The sequence below is a fragment of the Gymnoscopelus microlampas genome (assembly GCF_963454915.1).
Source record: "Gymnoscopelus microlampas genome assembly, chromosome: 13".
NCBI classification, from domain to species: Eukaryota; Metazoa; Chordata; class Actinopteri; order Myctophiformes; family Myctophidae; genus Gymnoscopelus; species Gymnoscopelus microlampas.
Genome location: NC_139950.1, coordinates 19,395,295 through 19,422,627, shown reverse-complemented (window position 1 = coordinate 19,422,627; position 27,333 = coordinate 19,395,295). Strand labels below are relative to the sequence as shown.

Below are 27,333 nucleotides of genomic sequence, written 5' to 3'. Positions count from 1 at the left end.
GAGCTCTTATGATAACCACAATATTGCCATAGGGCAGAATTCTTTTTTTAGACAAATAGCTAGAGTATTTGCCTCTAAACCACAAATACATATGCTCTATGGTGACAGTAGGGCTAAGGTCACAGTGCTAATAATCACCTGTTTATACAAATAAATGATTATGGGTCATAGACTCAGTCATAGCTGCTGAACAACATGAAAAAATACCTTATACTTCTAATGACCTGATGATGGTATAATTAAACATTTTCTCTAAACGTATTAAAGTCAACAAGCGCTATGCGGAGTGTTAATGGGATGACTGACCTGCTGATAAATTATAGTCTTAAATTTCCTGTAGATGCTATCCTGCTCCGGAAGGACCGGAAAATACATCGTAGCATATTAGGTTGATGTGCAGCTCCCTCCCTCTATGCTCCCTCCCCACGCGCGCGCGCACACACGCGCACACACACACACACACACACACACACACACACACACACACACACACACGCACACATGCACGCACGCACGCACGCACGCACGCACGCACACGCACGCACGCACTAGTGTTGCCATGTCGGATTATTATAAGCTTCTTTTTCTGTTAAGTTGCTTGTAAAAATGTAAACCCTCCAGAAAAACGTGGGCAAAAATCCTTCATTAGGCTGTAAAAAATTAGGCTGTAAAATCCTTGATTTTGCGGGCTAAAATCCTTGATTTTGCGATGAAATACGTTTTGTATGTGATTTTATGCGGTGAAATTGCGGGAAGTTGCAAAACGTTGCGGAATATGTGAAAAGTTGCGAAATATGTGATACATGCAAAAAAATGCGAAATACGCAAAAAGTTGTGAAATATGCAGGAAGTTTGCACTGAAATATGCGATTATGCGCCTGATTATGCGATAAATTATGCGATCGCGTAATCAACATTTTCTTAAAATTTTGGGTTGTGTTTTTTTTAGCTTCTTTCCAAAGTGTACTTACTTTATATGGGCTTCTTTGGGCTAATTAATATTTAAACCAGTCGTTCTCAAATATTTCCCCCCAAGTATTTGTCCCCCTAAAACCCCATCTGAAAATGTTTTGTGCCAAAATTTTAAATAGCAGATCTACAAGCTTTAGACCTACTATATTAAATAGCCGACGTGCTCATGGGCTTGTTTTCATAGACCTGGTTGCTTATTTCTCTCACAAACTCTGGCAACACACACACACACACACACACACACACACACACACACACACACACACACACACACACACACACACACACACACACGCACACAAACGCGCGCGCACTCTGCTCCAGTCATCCTCCAGTCCAACAAGCAGCAGCGCTGCAGAGCAGCCTTTCAATGGGACACTTCCTTCCACTGAGGACTTCATTGGCTTCCCGAAAACTGCGCACCGCGGGGAAATTGGTTTATTATACTCTGCCTTGATTGAATTCTTTTTACTTTTTTTTTCTCCATCATTCTCTAGAGGAACTGTTTTTGCATTTTTCATTCAGAAACTTCACCTATGGTTCGTGAATATGGGGCCAAGTTGTGTTTTCTCTCTGGGAAACATCCTCCTGATCATGCAGCTGTGGTGTGAAGGTAAGAGACATCCTCAGCTTTCTTCTAGAACGTTGCCTGTATGAGCACAGAATAAAGTCCACAAAATAAACTTTGATTTTTTTTTTTCAAATAAAGCATAGGTTTTAGCCTACTTTTGAAAAAGAAAACAGAAAAAGAAACATGTGGGCCTATAACTTAATTTCACTGTACGGCAGAAGATGGTGATATTTAAAATAACTGAACAATTAGGCTAATTGATGTGTCTTGAAAAGGTATAAGCTACTTTTATTCGTGAGAATAGGTTTGGATTCTTCATGGATCCATTTGGCTGGATCTGGAAGATAACAGACACTTAAGCCTCTCGGCATCAGACGCACCTTAAAGCAGCCTGATACGGACCTACAGTAGGATATCATATCATGCAATTGTACCATAATACATAGGTCTACATGTCCCAAACTGAAAACCAAACTGTTTTGAGATGTAGCCTATATACCACTAATGGAAATGTCGCAGTTTTTGATTTCCAACATGAACGAGACTGTTACATTTGCTACTGGAAAAGTAATTTCCGGAGATGTTCCAGAAATCGTTTTCTGGACTATTCAGACAATGGCATACAAATCCACTGGTAAAGTTAATTGTTTATGCCTGGAGCTGGTTTGTTTGTAGCCTATTTGTAAAGTGTGTAGCACTGTAGAATGTAAATAGCAGATCTAAAAAGATCTAAAAAAAATAGAAGATCTACAATTAAGCTCACAACTCGTGCTGCAAGGCATTGTGAGCTTGTAGATTGGCTATTTATAGAGCTTTAAGAGTTGTTCAAGTGGCTTTGAAAAGGTGGATTTATTGTGCAGACATACACTGCTTGCGACTGCAATCAGCCTGAAGTAGCCTATTGCATTGTTTAAATTATAAATATCTATCCCCTGGTGTTATGCATGGTATGCCACGTCCTCTCTTAGAGGAAAAAATGCATATAGCTATATATCATAATATTATAATCCCATTCACAATCCCACACCACAACTGTACTAACACATTCCTCCCATGGGTCTATATATAAAGTCTCACTCATAGCCCCACAGTGTGTAAATCGCAGTGTGCTGCAAGCATGTGAAATCCTGATGGTTGGACAAATATAGCCCATTGTGTGGAATTCCTTAATTTGCTGTGGGATTTAAATCTATTTTAGTCAGTGTCTCCTATCGATTCTGTCATCAGGGACTTGGAGTGCCAAAGAAAAGTTATCGCAGTCTTTGAATCAAGATCTAAAAATCAATAATTTACTATCCTATTGTCTGTACAATTCCATGTACCCAAAAGTGGTGTTACCAATAAGCAGCATATACAGTACCTAGACCTGTGTAATTACCCAAGGGAGCAATTTAGGCAGTGGCATTAAAATGATTCATGAAATATTTAAGATGCCATAGTAATGTGTAATCTTCTTTGATTGTTTTTCATTGTGACAGCCCTATGTACGTAGTAAGACTCAGAATTTACCACCCTCTTAGGCTTTGTTCGGTTCCCAGTCTGCAAGGGATGTGTGAGGTAAATTCACAATAAATTCTGCCCAGTGATGTGAAGGACCCAGGCTAAGGAGGTGTGCTGCTGGAGATATGGCCTTGCCATACAGTAGGCTCATAAAAAGGCAACAGATTTATAGCCCTGTACTACTGTAGGCTACATGATAACATGTATGATGCATTCTCTTAAAGTGTCCAATGTGTTTTTTCAATATTCATAATTGAATGTTTATTGAGTTTGGCTCATGATGTAGCACATGTTGACTCTCAAGGACATTCAGTTTCACTGCAATATAGTGGGTGCTGAAATCTGTGGCCTCGGTTTCTTTAACAGCCGTAAATAGGGATATACCCACACCTGCCTGATTGTGGCAACAAAAGCACCACATTGGTTCGCCAGAGAGAACTGAACTGCAGGCAGATGTGCGGCAGGTGCTCCTGTCTCTGGGTAAACACTGTATGTTTGTCTTCTTTAGGAAAATATCACCTCGTAGGTTATGAGCACACACTATTCTGATTGTGGGTTAGACTTTACACCCCATGAAAATGACGCAGATCAGATTGATTCTATAAGTTATACTTTATTTATGTATTTTATTTATATTTGTTTTACTTTTGAAAGAAATGGCACCAGCTGTAGCTAGTAGACATGAGTACATGAGCTGTTGACATCAACTGTAGGCCATTGATTATCTTCGAACCCCCCCACCCCTTCTCCCCAGATCAAATCTATAGAGCTCACACCTGCTCATGTCCTATTGTTACATTATGTATTGTCCCTAAATTACAGAATTAAGGATTTTAATTCCTCTAGAAATGTATTACATACCCACCGTGAAGTCTATTCAGTTACAAGTAGGTGTGAACCTCCAGGTGAAAACAGCCGAAACAGCTTTCATCATTGTTATGCTATTATGTGTATCACTGTATCTACATTATACCAAGAACCATCTGGATTGTTTGCTCAGGCCATGTAAACAACAAACTAAATTTGAACTCAACATCCCTGCTGTTCCATGTTACCAATTACTGGTGATTACATGGTGTTTCTTGCTGAGGTAATCAACCAAAAGGAAATTGGCAATCAATGCCACTATACTAATGGCAATGAATCTACATATTTAAATGTGGTTAGCTGAGAATTAGGCCCACATGCAGGGCATCAGTACTTTAGCTGAAGTAAGCTGGTTTAAGACAAAAAGGAGAGTGGTCCTGTAAACCACAATATACATACTGCTTGAGATTTCTCCTTTTGTAAAGAAACATCTTTGGTTTGTATCTGTAGCTTCCTCTGTTTATTTTTAGTCTACTCCTTTTTGTTCATAGACATCAGATCTCTTGTGGCAGTCTCCAGTTATCAAGGTCAAATCAAAGAGACTCGCAACTCAACTCACAGAGACCTTACATCAGCCACAAAGGCAAATTTTGCATGGCATTGGCAAACTTTACAGAGATGTAAACAATGGATTGGAGTTCAAACTCCAATACCTTTACTGACTATTCAGTTTGATGCTGGAAAAAAAACATTCCAAATACAACAAAAGCTGTGGATGAAATAGAACAGATGCTCTGTCAGATATTCAACTGTCTATCTATCCATCAGTCTAAATGAAGAGATGTGGTTGTTTATTATGTAAGCAGATTGATCTGTTTAGCTGCTGTCGTGACCTTGCTACTGTATGTGTGACCCCACACTGCCCTCTGGCCTTTGAAACCTTAAACAAGTGGTAATCTCCACGATGGGGTCCTGCATCCCAGAGGAAGACATGTTGGGAGTGGATTTAGCTGGCTCTCCTCCTTGCATTAGCACACTGATTTTCATCAGCATCCATCGCTTTTGAGAAGGACCAGACCGATAAATCTCATTTGATACATGCCGCTATTTGATTTAGCCCCTTATTACATTATATGATTTAGTTAAGCTTGTGTCTTGCGTTGCTTATGGATACATTATAAATCTTCTCAATTCTCCGCTCTTGCTGTCACTACGTCTCTTTTAGTATAATTGGAAAACACTGTGATACATAAAGTTATTTGCTAGAGTGTTTGGTGTTTCTGTTTCATTTCAGTCACTGTGTTTGTAGATCTCTCTAGATCTTTTAAATGGGTGGGATATTTTCCCAAGAATACAGTGCTAGCTACGGTGCTCACCATTCTTAAACACCACAGAGAACCAAAGTGATTACACCTATGCCAACAACAGTCCAAATTTACATTGACAGTGCTCGGTTCTCCACGTAACAAGTGCCCAGACTCTTTTCACAATTAAAACGATTCAATGTGAGGGGAAAATGTAATATTGACTATTTGTTTAGTTTTAGTAGCATTTAGTAGAGAGGTTGTGAGGTGGTGGGCACTGGGTAGCCAGGCATGTACATACTGTAGAAGCTACCATGAGGGTATATCATTTTAATAAACATAAGCTCAATTGAAGCACTATCAATTTATTAACCCATTAGATCTGAGGCTGATTTTGAATCGCCTTCTAAATCCTAACCTAAGTTTTCAGAAAGTCTTCTATGTTCTATTCAAAAAATAAATTCCTGTTGCTATATCCATAGCAACATCTAAAATGACACGGATGCTTTCCCGGTTTTAAAGGCATAACAACGTATAGACTTTCCCGGTCTTAATGGGTTAAAGGGAGAGGGTAGAACTTGGATGGACAGTCAGCCCATGCTTGTCTAATTTGTCTTGGGAGCTTCCAAAAACAACTTTGACCAATCATGCTTTCATCCATGTGGATTATTTTGTGGGCCTAGTTAATAATAACATTTCCACGACATCAGTTACAGTATAAGCAAAGGACAACAGATAGGCTCACAGTTGCTTGTTTTCCTTCTCAGAGGACGTAGGGACATCTTGGATGATAATTGGTTTATGGTTGTTGCTGTGAGGTCTGTGACCAACCTCCAACTCGAGGCCTCCATGGATGCTCCTACACTACCTGTCAAAGCTCTATGCCTCATTCCCCTAGTCAGTTAAGGGTCACATTTCCCCCCATGCATGGGTAGAATCTAATTTGCTGTGGTGGAAGGACAAGGAGACATTGATTGAAATTTTGCCCTCTGGGCATTTAGCTCTGTTTTTTCACATGGGTCTTGACAAGTTATTTTCCAGGCGCCAGTGGTGCATGCCGTGTTTTGACCGTCGTTTACGACAATGAGAAAAACAACGATGGAGCTGATCTGATTAGATTTTCTGGTGTGCATGAATGCAGTACATAAACAAATATAGGAGAGAGCATTTAGTGGCTTTTAAAGTGCAAACCTGAGTCGGGGTGAAGCCTCACCTACAAGATCCACCCTGTATCTGCCCTTATGGCTTTGTTTATGCTCAGGATGCAGTGCCTTCATTGGCTCCCATCACATGTCTGAAGTGCTACAATGACTAAATTATATTATGGCTCCAATTTGACTAAGCTGTATTTTGAAACTCTAAAAGGTTGTATACGTTGGTTTTGCGCCTAATGGATCGATTGGATGTTTTGATTAGGGCCTTACTGGATTTTTGGGGACAATACTGTTATGATTATGAAGGTTAGGAAGAGGCTTGGTGTAGGCTAGATTTCTTTTGTGTGTGTGTGTGTGTGTGTGTGTGTGTGTGTGTGTGTGTGTGTGTGTGTGTGTGTGTGTGTGTGTGTGTGTGTGTGTGTGTGTGTGTGTGTGTGTGTGTGTGTGTGTGTGTGTGTGTGTGTGTGTGTGTGTTTGCTTGGGTGTTTGTGTGAGAGAGTGTTGTGGTGTGATTGGATGATTGTAGGAGGGGGAGTGCCAGCAGCAGACGCACCCATTCCTGATTGGTGGCCAGAGGACTGCTCCAACTTTAAAAGGCTGTCAGTGAGCCGGCGACAGCGAACCCGGTCCTTCTTGACTCCCAACCCGTCCGTAAATTAATCAGTGATCTGTATAGCCATTGTGCATGTGAAGCCGAACAGACATGTAGTATACGTTCTCTACAAACACTTGATCTAACATGTAGATCTAGATGCTTACAGTTTGATCCTACCTCGGCCGTCTGCCGATTACTGTTGCCATCTCTCGTTCTCTATTGTTCTCAGCTAAGGAGAGGGGGGGGGGGTTTGATTATATTGTTTGGGCTTTGTTTTCCAAAAGGAGGTCAGCAGTTGTATTTTGTTTTCTTTCGTGTGTAGGTCAGAGGTTATTGTTTCTAGTTCTGTTTTTGTTGTGAACAGTCCTCCGCCCTGGAGAGTTTGTAACCCCCTGAGAGAATAAAAGAAAAAGATCGAAAAGCACCGTATGTTGCGTCTCAGTTCCCCTAGGCCGGGCCGTAACATATATCGCCCCGGCCTAGGGGAAAGGTATGGAAAACTGACCTTCCCAGCTCCCAAGAACCGCCGTCCAAACAGTTTACTTTTTCGATCTTTTTCTTTTATTCTCTCAGGGGTTACAAACTCTCCATGGCGGAGGACTGTTCACAACAAAAACAGAACTAGAAACAATAACCTCTGGCCCTGGTCAACTGGTTCAGTTCCATAGCCTTAATCACATTTGATCAGTTATCAGTAGTGATACACGTCTGGTCCTCTTCTTTCAGGCCCCAGCGGCAATATTTTCTCCAGTATGTTCGTCAGGGAATTACAAGGTTTTCAGGCAGCGACTCTTCAACTCAAAGTTGTCATTTATGAAGTGTACCGTGAGACTTAAGTATGGCTCGGTCGTCCTGCTTGACCACAGATCGGTGGATGTGGCGTAGTAGTTCATGGTGTTCAGCTCCGCCTCGACACCTTTTCTACACTCTGTGTACAGGTCAGGAATAGCAACTTGACTGAAGTATGTGTGAGATGGTATTGCGTATCTTCTATCCAGTGTTCGGATTAGCTTTTGGAATCCCTCTTTGGTCACCATATTAATGGACACCATGTCTTTGGCGAGGTATGTTATGGCGTTCGTTATTTCACGGTGCCCACGTGAGCTCTTTTCATACGGAGTAACAGTTGCAAATTAATTTTTCAGAGTTGTCTGTTTACTAGACTGGGCTAGAACATCATCAGTACTACTACTTTGACTTTCACCTGCCTTGACCATACACTCGTCGTATAGGTGCTTGTGGTGATTTTTCAAGTGCTGACGAAGGTTTGTGGTGTTGCCTCGGGATGTGGCGACTGTACCAGGACAGGTCTTGCACAAAACTTTCTTTTGTTGCACATCTGTAATGTCGAAAACTAAATATCCCATGTCACCGAAGTGCTTGATTTCTTCGGGACTAAATTGTGCAGAGTTTCTTCTGGTTCAGGCTTTGCGGACGCTGTGCTAACTGACTAGCAGGAGCATCAACTTGGGAGCAGGGCACAGTAGGTAACGCACACTAGTTGATGTAAAGGATTGCTTTGTTGTTAGTGGGTGTGTATGCATGCAGACGCATTGAGACACTTCTGATTGGTTAGAGTAGAGAGCACAGTACTTGTGATTGGTTAGCACAACTGTCACTCAAGGAGGATGGCAATAAGAGTTGCTGCAGTGTCTTAAACACTGGATCAGACTCGCTCCGGCTGATTAGTATGATCGAAAAAATATATATATATATCACAGCCTTTGCGATTCGCTAATCGCTTGGTTTCAAATCGCGATTTCGGTTTGAAATCGATTAATTGTTCAGCCTTACCTACACACGAAAGAAAACAAAATACAACAGCTGACCTCCTTATCAGAAAACAAATTAACAATATATGTTACGTCCCGGCCTAGGGGAACCGAAACGCAACATAAGGTGTGGAAAACCGACCTTCCCAGCTCCCAAGAACCGCCGTCCAAACAGTTTACTTTTTCGATCTTTTTCTTTTATTCTCTCAGGGGGTTACAAACTCTCCAGGGCGGAGGACTGTTCACAACAAAAACAGAACTAGAAACAATAACCGCCGATATATCGATATCAGTATATTATGTATCTAGGTATATTGCGCCATAAAGGTGTTATATAGCAGCTTTAAGAGAAGTGCTGTATAGCACAAAAAGAGATTCCCCCATGATTACAAACTAATTTCAATATGTGGTTATCAAACACTTGACATATGACAAAGATATGTATTGGAGGCAGGTTATTTCACAGTTTAACAACAAACGTTATTGTCCAAGTGACACCAGTGAATTGAAACAATACACTTCACTGGGAATTTATTGTTAATAACTAAATAAACTTTATTTAATAGTGACTAGACCGGCACCAGAATAGAATAGACTTTATTTGCCATTTGCGTGAATGCATTGGAAATCTTGCATTCGTGCCATTCGGGCACCAGCCTACTCTGAGTCGCAAGTCCAGAACGTTGGAAGTTGAGAATACATGCCCCACCCATTGTGCAGTACTCGTACCCGTTGTCAGCACCACATGCTTCACACCACCGCTTTCATTCGCTTCCCTCTATATGACCACAGCTCTCGTACTTTCTGTTCCAATGAAAAAATGAAGTGAAGTTTTCAGTTAAGCCGACAGGTTGGGTTGGCCAATTAGGAACATATTGGCTAAGCGGCACAAGCGCAAAGTTTCACCAGTCCGTGAAGCAACAGGTTGGGTTGGCCAATCAGAGAAGCCAATGCATACCCTTCCCCCATGCCAAGTTTGAGGCTGTTCGGTCGGATGACGCCCAAGGTATGCTCCACACACCCACCCAGATTTCATGGGTTTGTGGGTGGGTAATAGATAAGAAAACAAATTCTAAATTACCCCACTATGTTCTGTAACAAAAAAAAAAAAGATATTAACCAATATTAGCCGATAAAATTGGTCAACCAATATATCGGTCTGGCAGGTACTATGCAGTTGGACAGCTATGAAGTGATTAATTTTCATCAGCAAGTATACAATAAGCAATGAGAATGATAAAGCAATAAGCTCATTGTTCAGCATTCTCTTAGAATTCACAGCTACCATTCATCACTTACCTTAACCACTTTAACCCTTGCATTCTTATTTTGGGCATGTCCTTAAGAGACATTTTTCAAAAAACAGTAAGTGAGAGTAGTAAGAGTAGGAGATCTACAAGCTCACATCACATGTGAAGCGTTGAGATCTTGTAGATTGCTATTATCACTATTCATCATACAACAAATGACATTTGGATTACACACAATTTACATATACTGTATATTTAGTTGGAAAGCATCCGTAGAATATTGAGTAATTCATTCTAGCAATAGAGCCCACACGTCTGAGCAAAGCAGATGAGGCCATCTGATTCCCAGAACAGAGTAAGAATGGAACCAAATGGGTTCCATTTGGTGACTCTTGAGTTACCGTATATTAACACTCTTATCTGGGTGGGTGTGTGGAGCATACCTTGGGCGTCATCCGACCGCATGACTAATCACAGGCTTTACCGTATCTAACTAAAACAATAAATGTCTTTACATAGTGCACTGAGTTTGTGATCAGGACAAAGATATTATTATGTACTGTAAGTGCTCTAATGATTATAGCATCAGACTCAATCTCCTGCTGTATGATGTGTCATGGGTTCAATATTTGACATCGCTCCCTTTCCCAAAGGAATTCTAAAACTGGATTCATAGTCGCAGCTATCCCCTAGGGAGATGTTATATTAGATTTCTTAATGACTGATGAACATGGTACATTGCATTTCAGCTCTTGTATTCTCTCAGGGCTAATTGGATTACATTATGGGATAATTGATTATTATGTTATGGCATGCGCCACGGTAACCTGAGTATTCTACCTGGAGGCAACAGCCAAAGTAAACTCTTGCCAAAATATTTAATCTCATATTACTCTGATGGAAAGTGATCTGCAAGGATTTTCCACTGTAACAGGAAATTACTTATAACTACGTTTATTGCGTTTGATTGTTTGTTTTTCCTTAATTTGTGGCAACAAAAACATACCAGAATAACAGAAATGCTTTGCTGAGATTGAAAGTTCCGTGATTAAGAATATGTTCAAATCAAGTTTGAGATTCAGTACAGTATGAAGCCATATTGTGTGTATTGGCAAGGCAAACCTAGAGGGAGAGATTTGAAAACATTATGATCAATAATAACTTTCATCCACTGAATTACTGTACAGCTTGATGCGCACAGCCTTTTAGTTAATTGGTTCATTGCGGAGAATCTCAGCCATGATTCTCATAACTGTTATGTCTTTTGGGAGCAAAGCTATCATGACGTGAATATGATAGTCATTAGTGGCTGTGTTAAATATGCCTACATGTCACAAGCTAGACCTCCTTTGTAATAAATTACACAATATTCTTGTGTTGGCTGCAGGGGGGCAATTGGAAATTGAAAATGAAATAAGAAAATATATATATATAATTCAATTCAATTCATAAGATTATCGTGCCAGTTTAAGAACTTTCAACCTGGCGTCCCTAGGGTAGGTTGAAATAAGCGTAGGTAAGTGGAAGGACCCAAAAACAGACTTGCAGACACAGGAAGTGGAAACCTTTTACAGAAGAATCCCAAGTGATCTCACTGGGAATTGTTGGTTACCATATGTCACTGGGAAGGTGGTCTGAGGATCTGTCTATGTATGCTGGTGAGCAGTCGATTAAATAGGCCCTGATGATGTCACTGATTATGTGACATCACAAGCTTATAGGGTTGGAAGTTTGATGATTTTGGGCAAGTCGTTATTGTCAAAATATGTTGCCCAACATATCTATAGCTATTTGGCCATGGAGAAGTTTGGGAACCCCTGGGCTAGTGATCATGGAGCTTGGTAGACCAGACTGTCGAGGTGGATGTCAAATTTAGTTCATACAGTATGTAATGTTTGGGTGACCACACACACAGTCTGCAAATCACACACAATTTGCTCCAGTTTATGTGCAATGGAAATAATTGGACATATGCAGTGGAAATGATTGTGCACATGCAACTGTAAGCATTTTCTCCTCTGTAGCTCATCAGTGGAAAACAATCAGCATGACTGTTCATTAGTATGGCTATTGATTAGTCGGTTGCCAGATACGTGTCTTTCAAATGGGTCGTTACGGGGGACAGATGAATGTTGACCTTGGGGGAGAGAGAGAGGTCACTGGGTTCTGCTGTAACCACAGCCTAACCTCCGTTGATGAACCAAGATTATAATGAAAACAGTGCATACAGTGGTTCGTCCAGGTCAGTTATCACAATCTGCTCTGTTACTGTTGACAAGGATGTTCAATAGGGATGTTAGCGTGGGGGGGTGTTTCTAGACGCGACTATTCCAGAGGTAGATTAGTAGGTCGTGAAGAGCCGTGTAACCCATGAGCTCATAGATGGTAAATTTGTCAGGCGATGCACATGGTTAGCTAATTGAGTTCTTGTCTTTGTCTGGGACGACTGAGAGGGCGTCCCGCCCTGACCAGTCTGTCCAGTCTAAGTCATGCTCTTGTCTGGGGATCACAGCATCTCACAACAACCTTCTGTGCTTTTGTCCTGACATTGTAAAAATGACAGGACATAACTGGAATTTGCCATAGTATTTCATGGCAAAACTAATTGACATTGGCTGTGTTAAACAGTGTAGATGAGATATGTTCTTTATTTAAGTGACCAGGCATTGTATAAGGTTGACTTGCCCTGTACACTTGTAGCCGCATGTAAATCTCACTGAAAGCATGGATAATTACAAGGGCCTTTGATGGATTTTAGTAATGATAATCAATATCATATTGACATTACAATGATTACATCATTGATGACTGAATTCATAATTGCAGTATGGTGTACTTCTGTATTTGCAGACACTGTCACTCCATTTTCAAAGTGATGTCTTTGAGTTGTGGACTTGTTTTTCACTTTGAAATGTATAGGCTTCTGAAATGAGGAATGTGTTTAAATGTATTTTAGGAAACTATGAAAGATTTGCTTACATTTATGTTTCTACACACTGTTGTGAAACAGACATATGTTTTGACTTATGATGGGTCAAGAAAGTTCCTAAAAAAGCACATTTTCTGTCTCAAAGTTCAACTCTTCAAGAATGGGCGATAATATGTCCATACTTTTAGAAATTAAATAAACTCCAGTTTTTTTCCATCCCTCATGTGTATGTTATTGTTAGGAGAAGTGACATACTGTAGGCTTAAGCCTACTGAATAGATCTGGATATCGGCATCATCTTTGCAAAGCATTTAGGAAAGGTAATGAGTCACTATAGAAAATCTACCAGGCATCACAGAACAAAGGAACTATTTGCTCACAGGGCCTGCTTGATCCATTCAATTAATTAGTTTTCATATAAACTGCTTACTTTCCTTTGGCTTCATTCCTGGAAAATAAATTGAATTTTGAACGATATAAACAAATTGCGTTGTGTGGGGGCCACCCATGGCCGCTTCAAGCCAAATCCAGTTGAGGCTAAAGATTTGGACATGAGATTATTCAGGTATACTATGTGACTGAACATTATCTATTTCCTTTTATTTGATTCACCAGAATTACTGCAGAATAAACTATAATATATATATTTTATATACATTTATACAATATAAATTCCCAAAGCGCTTCAGCCTTCAGACTTAAGAGCTGTAAGTATGCTTTAGCCAAGCTAAAAGAAAGAAAGCAAAGCAGAAATGGAGTACCCTTTATTATATAAAACATAAACAAAATTAACTGTAAATCATTTTGATAATATGAGTATGTGTAGACAATAATTAGGTATGAACTTATTGTATCATTAGTGTGTATGGCTGGTGTTTTCCCACACCAATAGCTCCAGCTCATTATATTCTATCAAGAGAATATTGCCCTCTAGTGTCCAGTATTGGTTTAGCCCAAGCTGGACAGTGAAATGGATTTAACGTCTTGTATTCAACCATGTATATAAACATGATTTACTGTTTTGTCATTTGTCATTGATCAAAGCCTGTTTATATGGTTTCCTCACATGACCTCATGAGGTTTTATTTTGTTATTTTGAAAATGACGGTATGCTTGTGTTTGCAGTCTGTTCCAGATTGAGCCGTTGTGCTGCTCAGTATATCATATGGTTATTCATTTCTTGAAATTCACTTGCAGCAGATCCAGTGTGGTGCTACTGCTCAGGACAGTTTTTTCCACTGAACAAGTTTGCTCTAATGCCTAATTTATGCTCGGTTGTACAACGATCAATGTCGCACACCGAAAATAGCAGATCTACAAGCTCATAAAGCCTTGCATCTGCAATGCTTTGTGAGCTGGTAGATTGCCTATTTTCCACATGTGACGCTGCAGCTTAACTGTTCTTGGGGCCTGCTGTAGCTATCATCACCCTGTTTATTTTACTGAAGTGTGTTTCTGTAGGAGAAGAACATTATGGTAATATCCCTGCAAATCACACAAAGACATTCTAATACCTTACCACTCAGCAAAAAAAAGTGTTAATATGACTCTGAAAGTGTAAAACTGGACCGGTAAGGATTTGCTGTGTGAAAGGATTCTAACACATGTTCCAAACCGATCTTTTCCAAATCATAATTGAAAAACAAAATGGCACATCAATCTGGTGGGAAAAGAAAACGTGTTTTTCCGTAGTCTACCTCTCTTATTAATAATGAGGATAATAATAATAATATATCTTCCTCTCAATAACATTAACCATGCACTTGAATAATCTGGCGTCCCAATTTTGTCCATGCCATTGTAGGTGGAATTGAAATGGTCAAAATGTTTTCAAAACGTTTCAGTAATAGCATATCTACTCACTACAAGCTTGTTGTGTTCGCCATACAACAAAGTATAACGAATCGTCATACTTCATTCTACTGTAACTGTGTTTAAGTTCCAGTTTTCGGTATGTTACAAATGGCCCTCATGAGACTGTGATAGATTTTGGTTACAGATACAAGTTCATCCCTAAAATTTGAGAGATGGTCTGAAACCAAATCTCTCTGTCCCGGCTGGGTTTCCAAACAAGTGGATGTTTGGTCCTGTTTGCCTCAGCAATGCTTTTAATAAAGAGGGTCATAGTTCCATGAGTTTCTCTCCATCGTTCAGGAGGGCTGGCCACATTTGATCCATCAATCCAGGCCTCTTGTCATCCAAGCCCAGCTAAATTAAATCAATGTCTGAAACCAGAGCCAAGGCCTCAACTGCACCAACAGAAATAGAAAATCTAGTTTTGCTGTCTGCTAATGACATTAGTGCGTTCCCTAAATGGCCGCCTACTGTCGTCAAAGAGGAACATAGCAAGGATATAATTACAGACCGAACACTCACATCTCCATTTTCCTGTAAAACACAAAGCCTGCTATAGCGCTTATAGATCCCCCAACTACCCCCCACCCACCTCCATTCCCCTAACAATAACGCCCCCCCAATCGTCCTCAGGTAATGATTAATTTCTTCTCTGTATCATGTTATCCTTTGTAATTAAACTTCCCAAGGTGAATGCAAGGAGAATCGGAAACCACATCTTATTGACCATGTGAGAAATTCATTAAAAGAGCTGCATAAGTGTCATTTGAGCCCTCAGTCCAATTTCCGCTAACGGAAGGATGAAAGATATATCAAGGAGGGATAAAAACGAATGTGTGTGTCATATGTATGTGTTAATTTCCATCAGTTGGGTGAATGCCATCGTTATTGAACAATCATTGTGATCAAATCAAAATATTTAGATAGATGTCTGATAAATACAGCATAGAAAGAGTGTGTGAAAACTAAAGTCTACGGTGATGTTTGGACTAATGCTTACAGACACAGTGATCAAGGATCCTTAAGTCTAACTCTGTCGGGCGACTGTGTCACTTGCTTGCCGAACCAATTTTCAAGCGAGAATCAGAAGTTTTCGGCAAGCGGCACCATCGTGGAGCAAAGTATGAATCAGGCTTTAAGATCATACGAATGTAGCATACTGTGGTTCTTCACCAGGCTAGCAGTCTCTGAAAGACAGTCTGATCATACAGTGTTATTATCCTTCCTTTGCAGGATCCACGGCGCTGTACTTCCCCCAGTCTGAGTACACTGAGACGGTGTACGTGGGCCAGCCTGTGGGGTCGCCAGTTCTACAGGTCCACTCCATGCCCGAGAGCGACTCGGAACGAGCCCACTTCTACCTGTGCCGGTCGAACCCTCTCAGGCCCCCTCCACACAGCCACTGGTTCCAAATGGATGTACACACGGGAATTATGACCATGAATAAAACCCTGGATGAGAGAGACTTCGCCTTGCTATGTGAGTTGGATACAGATGTTGTAATGGTAATGGACAGTGAGTTTGTTCAAAGTTTGTTCTAGATTAGCATGTAATCGAATTATGGGCATGAGAGTAGAGTTGTTCCTTTAGTAATATGCTCTTTGCATACCAATATTGTGCTTTCAAGGTAATGTCACATTCACTGTTCTGCTCTCTCAAGATGGTAATGTAATTCCTTGAAAGTAAAAGTAAAAGAAAAGCACTGTCCAAGATTAAAACGGACATCTTGCTCTTGTTTTGGCCATGTGTCTCGTCAGATAAGGGCTCGCCGTCTGTGATCAAGTTGTCCCTAACTGCCATGGCGCTGCCCTCGGCCACCAGGAAGACCAAGTGCATTGTTCGGACCCCCCTGCGTATCACTCTGATCTTTGTCAATGACACCATGCCAGTATGCAGCGAGACAGACATGAAGACCCTCTGCTTCCCAAACAAGGACTCTCTCAGCCCCCACATCATGGAAAATAGGTTCCCTGGAGCCCTTCGGCAACTCAGGCGCCTTACCCGCATCAACGTCTGCCCCAACTACACCATCTCCTACAGTGTGGAATCAGGTTAGATGCCAGAGATAGACCACATTTGCACCAGAAATATAAACATCTGTGACTGTGAGTTTTAACAACTTTCAATCTGGTGTCCATATTTTCGGCATGTCATTAGAGTCGAACATAGCAGATCTACAAACTCACATCATTAGAGGCGAAATGAGCAGATCTACAAAAGCGAAAATAGCATATCTACAAGCCCAGAACACGTTGCTTTGCAACACACTGTGAGCATATGTATATCCGCTATTTTTACTATTTAAACCTGCAGCAAAAAAAGTAGAGCTTTTTGGTGTCACCTCTGTAGACTTCAGAGCTTTTTTGTGCATGCTGCTGTGTCGTTAACAAGATTCTATTCTTTTTTTGTGCACTCTCTCTTGTCATTCCACCGCTTGGCTGCAGACATCCCAGCACCCTTTGCTGTGAACGAGAACACAACAGAGCTGGTGGTGACAGCTCCATTGGATCGCGAAGAGAGGGAGATGTACAGCCTGGAGCTTGTGTGCACCGTTTTGTCAGAGAAGAACATAAGCAAAATGTATACCCCACTGTACATCAACATTTTTGATGAAGATGACAATGTGCCATATATAAATGGAACGGACATGGCGGATGTTGTCATCGATTTCATTCGTGTCAAGGTGAGGTTCTCACCCTGAGACTATTCCATGTAATATCCAGAGTATTCTGCAAGATTCAGATTTTCTTTGGGTGTGCACGACAAACCATGTTGAATGAACTGTTGATCCCTGCTACTGCCATTATCTTTGATCATTGTCATGTAATTCTGTAGGGTGGATCTTTTGGCACCATGTCTGTCTATGATAGAGACATAACCTCCAGGTTTTCCAAAGAGAGTCAAAAAGAGAACAAATATGTTGGGACGATGCTCACAAATGACTCATGGATAAAGGAAACCTTTCAAATAGAAGACCTCTTACGGGAAGAGAAGGCCATATTTGGCAACATTCGAGGGACTGTCCATGATTACAGTAAGTAGTCCAGAATGATGCAATGATCACGGTTTGATTGGACCAAAATGAAAGTAGTCAAAATGACAACCGCCTGTTTCCCCTCATTCTCCCCTTGTGTCCAGGCCTTGTCCTCCTGAGGGACTTGCTTGTGACAGAGAACCGCACCTTCCAGGTGGATTACCTGGTCAACGATACCACCTACCCTGGTCCAGAGGGAACAGTGATACTGCACTATAACATCACCATCTCACCGGTCCCAATCACTTTCTCTAACGTCAGCTATCTCTTCACCATGACACGCAGAGCGGGCATATATGCTCAGGTATGGGGGTTCCTTTTTTATGTTTCATTGCCTTAACCACTTGACCGTCTATACAGACCTGAGTTTGCATGCGATGCGAAAAAAAAAGAAAAGGAAAAAAAGAAAGAAAGAAAATAAATTGGGGGCACTTTCAAGTGTTTAAGTCACGCTTCGTTCTGTTCCGTTATGTTACATTACGTTACATTGCTTTACGTTGCATTACATGTACATTATTTTGTGTTACATTACGCTACATTGCTTTACGTTGCATTACATGTACATTATTTTGTGTTACATTACGCTACATTGCTTTACGTCGCATTACATGTACATTATTTTGTGTTACGTTGCGCTACATTGCGTTACATTATGCTACACTAACAGTTAGTTTGACACATGTCATCTGTTCTCAGATTGGCCGAGTCTGCGTGGACAACTGCCTGAAGTTTCAGGGCATCAGTGTCACCTACCGTCTAGAGGTGGCAGATAAGAACGTCTCTGCTGACATGCAGTCCTGCTATGCGGCCATTAGCGTCGCCCAGAGCCTCAGAGACATGTCAGGAGTACTGTATGTCAATGACTCCAAGGCACTCCGCAGGCCAGAGTGCCAGGACCTACTGTATGTCATTATAGCCCAGGAAGAAGTCACACAGCTTCAGACCAGCACTCAGGTCCTCATTGTGTTGGACAGGGCAGGTAAGGACACACTGCAGATGCCATTGCCAGCAGCAACATTCCCTTTTGTAATTTGTTTAAGTGTTTTTGCTTATGAAAGGAGATCCAGGATTAAATATGCTTTGTGGGTAATTTCTGTATTGTTTTTCACTTGATATTGACGTTTTTATTATAGGGGTGCCCAGAGGCTCTGGCAGTTAGTGCACAGACCAAGGGTTCCTTGTGAACCGCGAGGACCTGAGTTTGAATTCGACTCCCAATCTTGTCTTGCATGTCTCTCCTGTCTCTGACCTTGGTATCCTGGTTCTCTACACTCTCCTACCTCAGAAATAAATCATAAAGATGCACAAAGTTGCTCATAGTCCAGTGGTCTGTGATTTGTAGTGGAGTAAAAACAGTTTTATGTAAATCTACTGTAAATTAACATATTCATAAATGACAATAAATAAAACCAAAGTATCCTGTATTTTTCCCAAGACCCCAACTTTTCTACAGACCTCATGTCTGTATCCAGCAAGGATGAGCAGCAACCACTGTCCTGTGCAGAGAGCCGACGACGAGGAGACTGTGAGGCTATCCATGGCCTGGGAGCCACCACAGGGAGGTGCCAGTGGAGACAAGGCACTGAGAAAGGTACACACTACTGTCATTATGGGCACACAACTGCCTGCACCCTAACATCCTGAGTGTTCATTTAACCCAGGTTTAAATTACTCAGTTTTTAACTCAGTTACAAATGTGATTAATGAAAACTGAGAATTTTACTGTGTGGACTGGTTATTTAGTAGTGTGCCTGAAACCTAGAAGCCATAACCTCCCCTTTTGGCTGAGCAGTAGATCTCAATTAAATTTAAAAACATATATATTCAACACTAATGAGACCAACAGACTACAAAATCAATGTTATTTGCATGGTAATCTGTCGGAGATGATTATTTTGTCCACATCCTTTTTAATCCCACTGAGCTGTCTGTCCTCCAGGAATAGTGGAACGTTACTCTACCTGTTCTCCTGACCTGCGGACCTGTCCCGATGGATTCTGTGATGCCATAGAAAGCAGGGATATATTGATATGCCCACAGGATTGTACAAGTAAGAAGTAAAATGCCTTTCTTTTACTTGTGTGTGTTGTTGTTGTTGTGCCAGTATTTCAAGACATAGTATGCTGAAAACACAGTTCATATTATGTATTTATTATTTACAATAAATCTATATGAATTGTTTGTCTTTGAAGAGGAACCCATCACTGGAGGTCATGAAAGAGGCTTGATGTTTGGCATCAAGGCCGGCTATGGAACCTGCTCCTGCTACGCTGACACTAAGAACTGCTACTGTGAGAAGGATGACCTAGAAGGTGAGTTGATGTTCAACCTGATGTGTTATTCTGGTGAGCGACACTGTTGTACGGCAAAGTATAAAGGGAAGCAACAATACACCTCCTTACTTGCTTGGACCTTGATCTTGATCTGCAGGGTCGCACTGCGCTCCTCGTGTGAATAGACACGTTTCTACGCCTCGCATTGAAAAAAAAAACACATTTCAACTCTGGCAGTGGGCCGGCATGTGCATGAGACAAGCACAAACAAGACAGTTACAAGTGAAAATACATTAAAAGAGCCATTACTTGTCACACAAAAACGACACGTAGACATTTTTATTAAAAAAACAATCTCCACATAATCCTGCTCCATTGTTATGTGCAGCAAATCTTGCTTCTCTCTTGTGCCGAGTTTATTGTTGTGTACTTTTCTTTGTGTTTGTAACAGTTTGGCTGTGGTGGCTTTAACCCCTGCAATGCTTATTGTTGGTAGCTCAGCCAAATCAGTAATTTAAGCTCCTTCTACAGTTAGACAGACACTGAATGACTGTTTTTCTTCTCACCCAGAGGCTCTATGTGATGACATGTGTAAGACCATCATCTTCACTGCGGTGATCTTCTCCTTCATCATGTCCATCCTCCTGACGTCTTACTTCTTCCACCGTTACCACAAAAACTCAAGACCCAAGCAACCGCTAGCCTCAGCTGAGATGACCTTCCGTCGGCCGGCCCAGTCCTACCCCATCAGCTACTCTGCCAACAACATACGTCGTGCTTCGCTGGACTCCATGGAGAACCAAGTAGCCATTGACACCTTCAAAATACCCGTGAGGCCTTTCATCCCGCAGATTATTCCTCATCATTGTGTGTTAGATCTATGGACGCCCATTTCTGCCACTCAAAACTAAAGAAGTAGTGACTAGGCTCAGCCAGTTAGTGCTCAGACAATTATATAGTATAAGTATATCTCAGAATTCTATACAGTACAGTACATCTACAAGAGTGTCTGTCTGTGTGTCTTCTCATCTTGCAAACCACTGGAGCAATCAGCGCCAAACTTCTTATGCATACTTCCGTTGGGTCAAGGAAGTACATTCTTTTCACATTTATATATATTTTAAATATCTAACTTTCATTTTATAATGGAAGTGAATGCTGGTCGGTTCAGGCTGAAACCTTAGCCATAGATGACTGACATCATTGACTGGCCACATGAAGTTTGAGATCCACATGGGAGCCATGCAGTTATTAGACCCTTGTTTACTCACAATTGCTTATCTTATAATTGTAAGGGGGGAAAAAAACTCAAACTTAAATATAATGTTGGTATTGCGAGTAAAAAAAAAACCTCACAAACCCCTTTTCATTTTTATTCAGTGGCAGAAATGTGCTTCCATATGGATTGGTTGGGAAATCAGACGTGTTATCATATTGTTTTAACAGGAGGACCCCAAGTGGGAGTTTCCTCGTAAAAACCTGGTACTCGGCAAAACCTTGGGAGAAGGAGAGTTTGGGAAGGTGGTCAAGGCGACCGCATTCCGGCTGAAGGGAAAAGCCGGCTATACCACAGTGGCTGTGAAAATGCTTAAAGGTAAGACGGGCCAGACAGGCTGGGAAGTAATACTGACATGTGTGGAGTGAATGCATGAAAGAACTCACACCCCTTCAATTCCCTCTTTCTGTCCGCATGAAGACCATGCCTCGCATAGTGAACTCCGCGACCTGCTGTCAGAATTCACGCTGCTGAAGCAAGTCAATCATCCTCACGTCATTAAGATGTTTGGTGCTTGCAGTCAGGACGGTAAGTCCTCGTTCCTCTCTACCAGCCTTCTTGTTGCCTTACGTGTGCATCTGCATAAGTGGTCCAAGTTGCTGTGTTTCTATTGGCAATAGGTCCATTATATCTGATTGTGGAATACGCCAAATTTGGGTCGCTCCGCAACTTCCTACGTGAGAGCAGGAAGGTGGGGCCTAGCTACATGAGCGGCGGCGATGCGAACCGCAACTCCAGTTACCTAGAAAACCCAGATGACAGGGCGCTCACCATGGGCGACCTGATCTCCTTCGCATGGCAGATCTCCCGAGGCATGCAATATCTGGCAGAAATGAAGGTATTTTGGCACATTTGTATTTTCATTGTGAGTATTAATGAGTATAAAGTGTTCATTTATCCATTTGTTACTCATAGAGTGTACAAATACATTTGTATACTCTTGTATTACCGTAGTTAAATTATAACACAATTTTACAATGTGATTGCTTTTATTCAACAGCTTGTTCACAGAGACCTGGCAGCCAGAAACGTGCTCGTCGCTGAGGGGAGGAAGATGAAGATCTCTGACTTTGGTCTTTCCAGAGACGTGTATGAGGAGGACTCTTATGTGAAGAGGAGCAAGGTAAAAAAAAATAAAGCAAAATACACAAAATCTTCAGTTTAACACTCTCTCTCTCTCTCTCTCTCTCTCTCTCTCTCTCTCTCTCTCTCTCTCTCTCTCTCTCTCTCTCTCTCTCTCTCTCTCTCTCTCTCTCTCTCTCTCTCTCTCTCTCTCTCTATCTATATATATATCTTTTTTTTTTAAAAGGCTAATGGGAGGACCGGCAGGCAGGCAGGTGGACCAAATCATCACGCTCATTTCACTATGACTCGGCCATAACCATAGAAGGAGTTCCCGTAGCAGCTACACCCAAATATGGAGTGTATTGTCTAACCTCAATGTGTCGTCATGGCATCAGCCGCAAACAAATCAGTCAGCTCCATATATGGAGCTCGGTGAACTCATAGGTGGGAGGGCAGCGTAGCGTAGTTATGTGTAATTTTGAGAGAATCCATGACCACCTTTGGCCAATTGTGTGAAGAGTTAATCCGTTTTTGAGTGGTGCCAACCACTTCTACATTTGACTTTGTCCGTGTGTCCGTATGTCCGTCCGTATGTCCGTCCGTATGTTTGGGCTGATTGGTCAAGCTTCACGTGACACGTGACAATATGACAACATATTGTTGCTGATTGCAACACAAGGATGCAACCAGTTATACTCACACTGGGTGTGATTTTTTCTTATCCTGTGACCTCCCACAGTTTCATGCATATCTGTCCCTAACATTTGGAGATATCCTGCTAACAGACAGACAAACGGAATGACCCTACTGTATATAATTCAGTTGGCGGAGGTAATCCTATATTAAAATGGGTGGAACACCGTGGCTCTTGGGGGCGCCCCCAGTCAGTACTGATGTCAAAATGCCAAATGCACAATTAGCCCCTTCAAATGCACATATACTGCATGGAGTCAATAATGCGTAAAAACTCATCTTTAAGAAGAGTTCGCTAATGGAACGATACAATATCAATATGATATCTCTCTTACTCTTCCAAGGGCCGTATTCCTGTTAAATGGATGGCAATCGAGTCCCTGTTTGATCACATTTACACAACGCAAAGTGACGTGTAAGTATAAATCCCTGAATTATGACATGTATTATTCCAGCCACTATTTCTATACGAATAATAGTGTGTATATATTTCTATATTTATTATTTCTATATGAATGTGTATGTCCTGTGTCCCACCAGCTGGTCCTTTGGCGTGCTCTTATGGGAGATTGTGACATTGGGAGGAAACCCATATCCAGGTATTGCTCCCGAACGCCTCTTTAACCTCCTCAAGACTGACTACAGGATGGAGAAACCAGAGAACTGCACAGAGGAAATGTGAGCTCACTTCTCCTCTACTGCTACTTTACCATACACGACATATGGAGCGTAACTAGTCTCTGGTGTGCAACAATTCAATGCTATACCGAGGGCGATCACTAACTCCACCACATTAAGTCATTTCAGTGGTGGAAAATGTCAGTGCTGGGAGAGTTGATGTGGTACTGAGGCTGTCTGTGATGTGGATTCCTCTCTGCAGGTATAGTCTGATGATTCGATGCTGGAAGCAAGAGGCAGACAAGAGGCCCACATTTTCCGACATCAGCAAAGAACTGGAAAAAATGATGGTGAAAAGTCGGGTATGATCGAGTATCATGAATAAAAATCATTTATTATATCACACACTGGTGAGATGTTGGAAAGCGGCTTGTCTGTTGCGGTCTACTGTATGCCTTAGCCACATGTGGTTTCCTCTAAGGCGCTGGTCCAATTGTGATGAAACCTTGGTGAATTAGCTGTCTTCACATAGTGCTTTGACATGTATAGCATTACCTGTTTCCAATTCACTTTCCAGAAGCTGAGGATTATTATAGACAGCTCTATTGTTGTCACTGGTTGGTGTGAAGGAAGCATTGTAGCAAACATGGGAGACATTTACTGTAGCTCATTAAAAGTCACACACACACACACACACACACACACACACACACACACACACACACACACACACACACACACACACACACACACACACACACACACACACATACACACACACACACACACACACACACACACACACACACACACACACACACACACACAAAATGTTATACTCATAGGTATTGTGCTTTAGCTTCTCTATCTGCTAAAATGCCTGCATTTTAACTGTAGCAGACACACCATACCCACTTAAGCCATATTTTATACCTCATCGCTTGACGGTAGCACGCAAAAATAACAAATTGCGACCCGCTGTGAGCTTGTAGATCTGCTATTTTGGATATTTTGAACATTTTGGAATATTTTCGTTGACATTCCCCAAAATAGGGACGCCAGGTTGAAAGTGGATAATTGCTGTTCAATTATCCACAAGAAGTCCTAAAATATGGCCTTGGGATTGGGTAGTCACAAAGGATTCCAGTTAGACTGTTGTTATAGTGAGGCTAAATATAGTATCTTTTCTTATCTTAGGACAGAAGAATGTGTACAACAGTTTATCAGTGTATTATGGTGAGCAGTTAGATAAAATCCATGATCAAAAAGAAGGGTAGATTGTAAAACATGCACAACCCCTGAATAGAAACTTTGCGCTAAAACTTTTCAACACAACCTTATATTGTGTCACGCAAAATGACAGCAGCGTGTATGCACGGTATATGTACAGTATCTATAGAGTGTGTATACTGTGTGTGTGTGTGTGTGTGTGTGTGTGTGTGTGTGTGTGTGTGTGTGTGTGTGTGTGTGTGTGTGCCTCAGTGACTCCCTAGTGTTTGCTAAATTAATGCTTTGTTGTGCTGAAAATGTTTCATTTTCAAGTGCTGCATCATGTTTTCTTTTTGGGGGGGGGGGGGTTTATGCGTGAAAATCAGGTTTTTGGGTATTCATCTCCTCTCCTCTAGGATTACCTGGATTTGGCAGCATCCACGCCAGCCGACGCCCTGCTGTACGATGACACCCTCTCTGAAGAGGACACACCCCTTGTGGACTGTAATAACACCCCTCTCCCTCGAACCCTTCCCTCCACATGGATTGAAAACAAGCTCTATGGTAGAATCTCCCACGCATTTACTAGATTTTAGAGACAGGACACACAAGCTCTCTTTTTTGGCAAGTTGTGATTGGCTTTCCGTAGTCAAAGTGTGTGTGACTGGGATCTAGGCATGCCTTTTTCTGATACTGCTGACATAACTCCCATTTCATTGTAAATGAGAGAGACTCAGTGAAAAAGATCTTGTGTCTTGACTTTTGTTTTGTTATTTGGACCTGCTTCTAATGTACATGAAACCTGACCAAAAATGCTACTTTTGTAAATATTTAAATATTCCATTTATTCTCATTTATGACACTATTCATACACATGATTCAACTACATTTTTATTTGTAAATTCATTCTTCATTCTATAACATCTCATTTCACATACCACACTTTTTTGTTTTCCATTTGAAGACAATGTACAGTATGTAACATTTGAAACAGGTCCTTGCTGAATCAATCACTCATTGTGATTTGAATTCCAGATTGTCTTAAATTTCCTGAATTTCAAATGTACATTTGCTATAAATATATAACTATTCCACAATGCTGAACAGAGAAACAGTAAGGCTTTTGATCTTAACTCTTGGGTAACACTGACTGATGAAAACAAAAAAAATAATGTTTTCCCTCAAATATTATTCTTATTACTAATCATCTTAAGGGAACGTGTTTGGATTTTTAAATATTTTTTGCAATAAGCTGATTGCTGGTAAGGAAGTTAATCCCAGAAATGATGGTGACCTGTCCTTGTTCAAATGGTTGCAGTAAGGCAACCATTTGATCTAATTTATTCTGAAACCAAAATCAATGCGGCCTGTGCAAAAGACACCATATGATACAATACATAGAAAATAAATAATATATGCAATGTTTACTCATCCTTAGGATACCAGTCACTTCATGCTTCCAGGAGGATTTACTTCATATTAAGTAACAGCATAGAGTTACTTTTGAGAGCCTTACTGTCTGCACACTGTATTTCTTTCACTGAGTGCAGAAAAATGATATGTTCTCATTTTTAGGCATGTCATACCCGAACTGGCCAGAGAAGAGCCCGGTACCGCTCAACAGACATGATGCCACTAACCCAGTCTTTACAAGATATGCCAATGATAGTGTTTATGCAAACTGGATGGCTTTGCCTTCACCCGCAAAAATTGTGGACAAGCTTGATAGCTAAAGACAAAGCAACACTGTAGAAAAGATGACCTATCAGTAGATGTGTATATTTCTATAAAAATACTGTACATACATGTATACAATTTGATGCTAAAGTTGGTTCCCTTTTATTTCTGTTGCACGGGTATTCAGCATTTAAACTGGGGTCTTTTATTTGCTGCAAAATGGCTGGAATAACATAGACCATGCTTCATGCAGCTCACCGGTATGTTAATCATTACCTCGAGGTCATGTTGGCCAAATTGTATCATTGCATGACTATTGTACCAGGTTGTATGTCAATGTTAATGTCTTTCAAGTGCCTGTGCCGCTTCTACAATAGCCTCCAATTATTAATGTGCGACTGTGAAGATCTTGTTCCAGCCCAGGAATTAAAGGGGACGCCTTTACCATCACCATGTTGTAGATCTCTGCGATTGAGTGGACAAAGGGAGAATGCTGAACTTGTTCTAAAAATGTAAAGTTTCTACCTGAGAGGATCGTGTTCTGACAAAATGTAAACACCACTTTTGTGCCCCCCTCCCCGCCCCAAGTAGTCTTTCAAACTGTACTTGCCAAAGAAAGAAAAGATTCACGTTCCGTGAAAAGAATGTTTTTATTTCTTTGTTTTTGTACACAGAAAAATATCAAACAGTGAGTGCTACTCCAGTCTAAGGACATGAGGCATAATGTAGATTGTGGCCATGTCCGATGTTAAACTGCAGTTCACTTTTTGATTCCTTATA

The 27,333-nt window shown here is 41.1% G+C and overlaps 1 protein-coding gene across 1 annotated transcript; it reads left to right on the top strand.

Moving 5' to 3' along the window:
* Positions 1-1,372: 1,372 nt before the first annotated feature.
* On the top strand, positions 1,373-27,333 carry ret (ret proto-oncogene receptor tyrosine kinase). Its single transcript, XM_084076587.1, has 20 exons — positions 1,373-1,585; positions 15,942-16,187; positions 16,466-16,759; positions 17,153-17,391; positions 17,544-17,742; positions 17,847-18,046; positions 18,439-18,721; positions 19,178-19,333; positions 19,682-19,792; positions 19,935-20,054; positions 20,586-20,845; positions 21,462-21,609; positions 21,712-21,819; positions 21,912-22,129; positions 22,292-22,414; positions 23,394-23,464; positions 23,590-23,727; positions 23,930-24,029; positions 25,293-25,440; positions 26,452-27,333. Exons 1-20 carry the CDS (start codon positions 1,522-1,524, stop codon positions 26,607-26,609), a joined length of 3,384 nt encoding a protein of 1,127 aa, XP_083932713.1. The 5' UTR covers positions 1,373-1,521; the 3' UTR covers positions 26,610-27,333.

Excerpts from the sequence above, each read along its gene's own strand:
- ret (XM_084076587.1), top strand. The coding sequence starts at position 1,522 with ATGGGGCCAAGTTGTGTTTTCTCTCTGGGAAACATCCTCCTGATCATG. Across the intron at positions 1,586-15,941 it reads CATGCAGCTGTGGTGTGAAG|GATCCACGGCGCTGTACTTC; the intron begins GTAAGAGACATC and ends CTTCCTTTGCAG. Across the intron at positions 24,030-25,292 it reads AAATGATGGTGAAAAGTCGG|GATTACCTGGATTTGGCAGC; the intron begins GTATGATCGAGT and ends CCTCTCCTCTAG.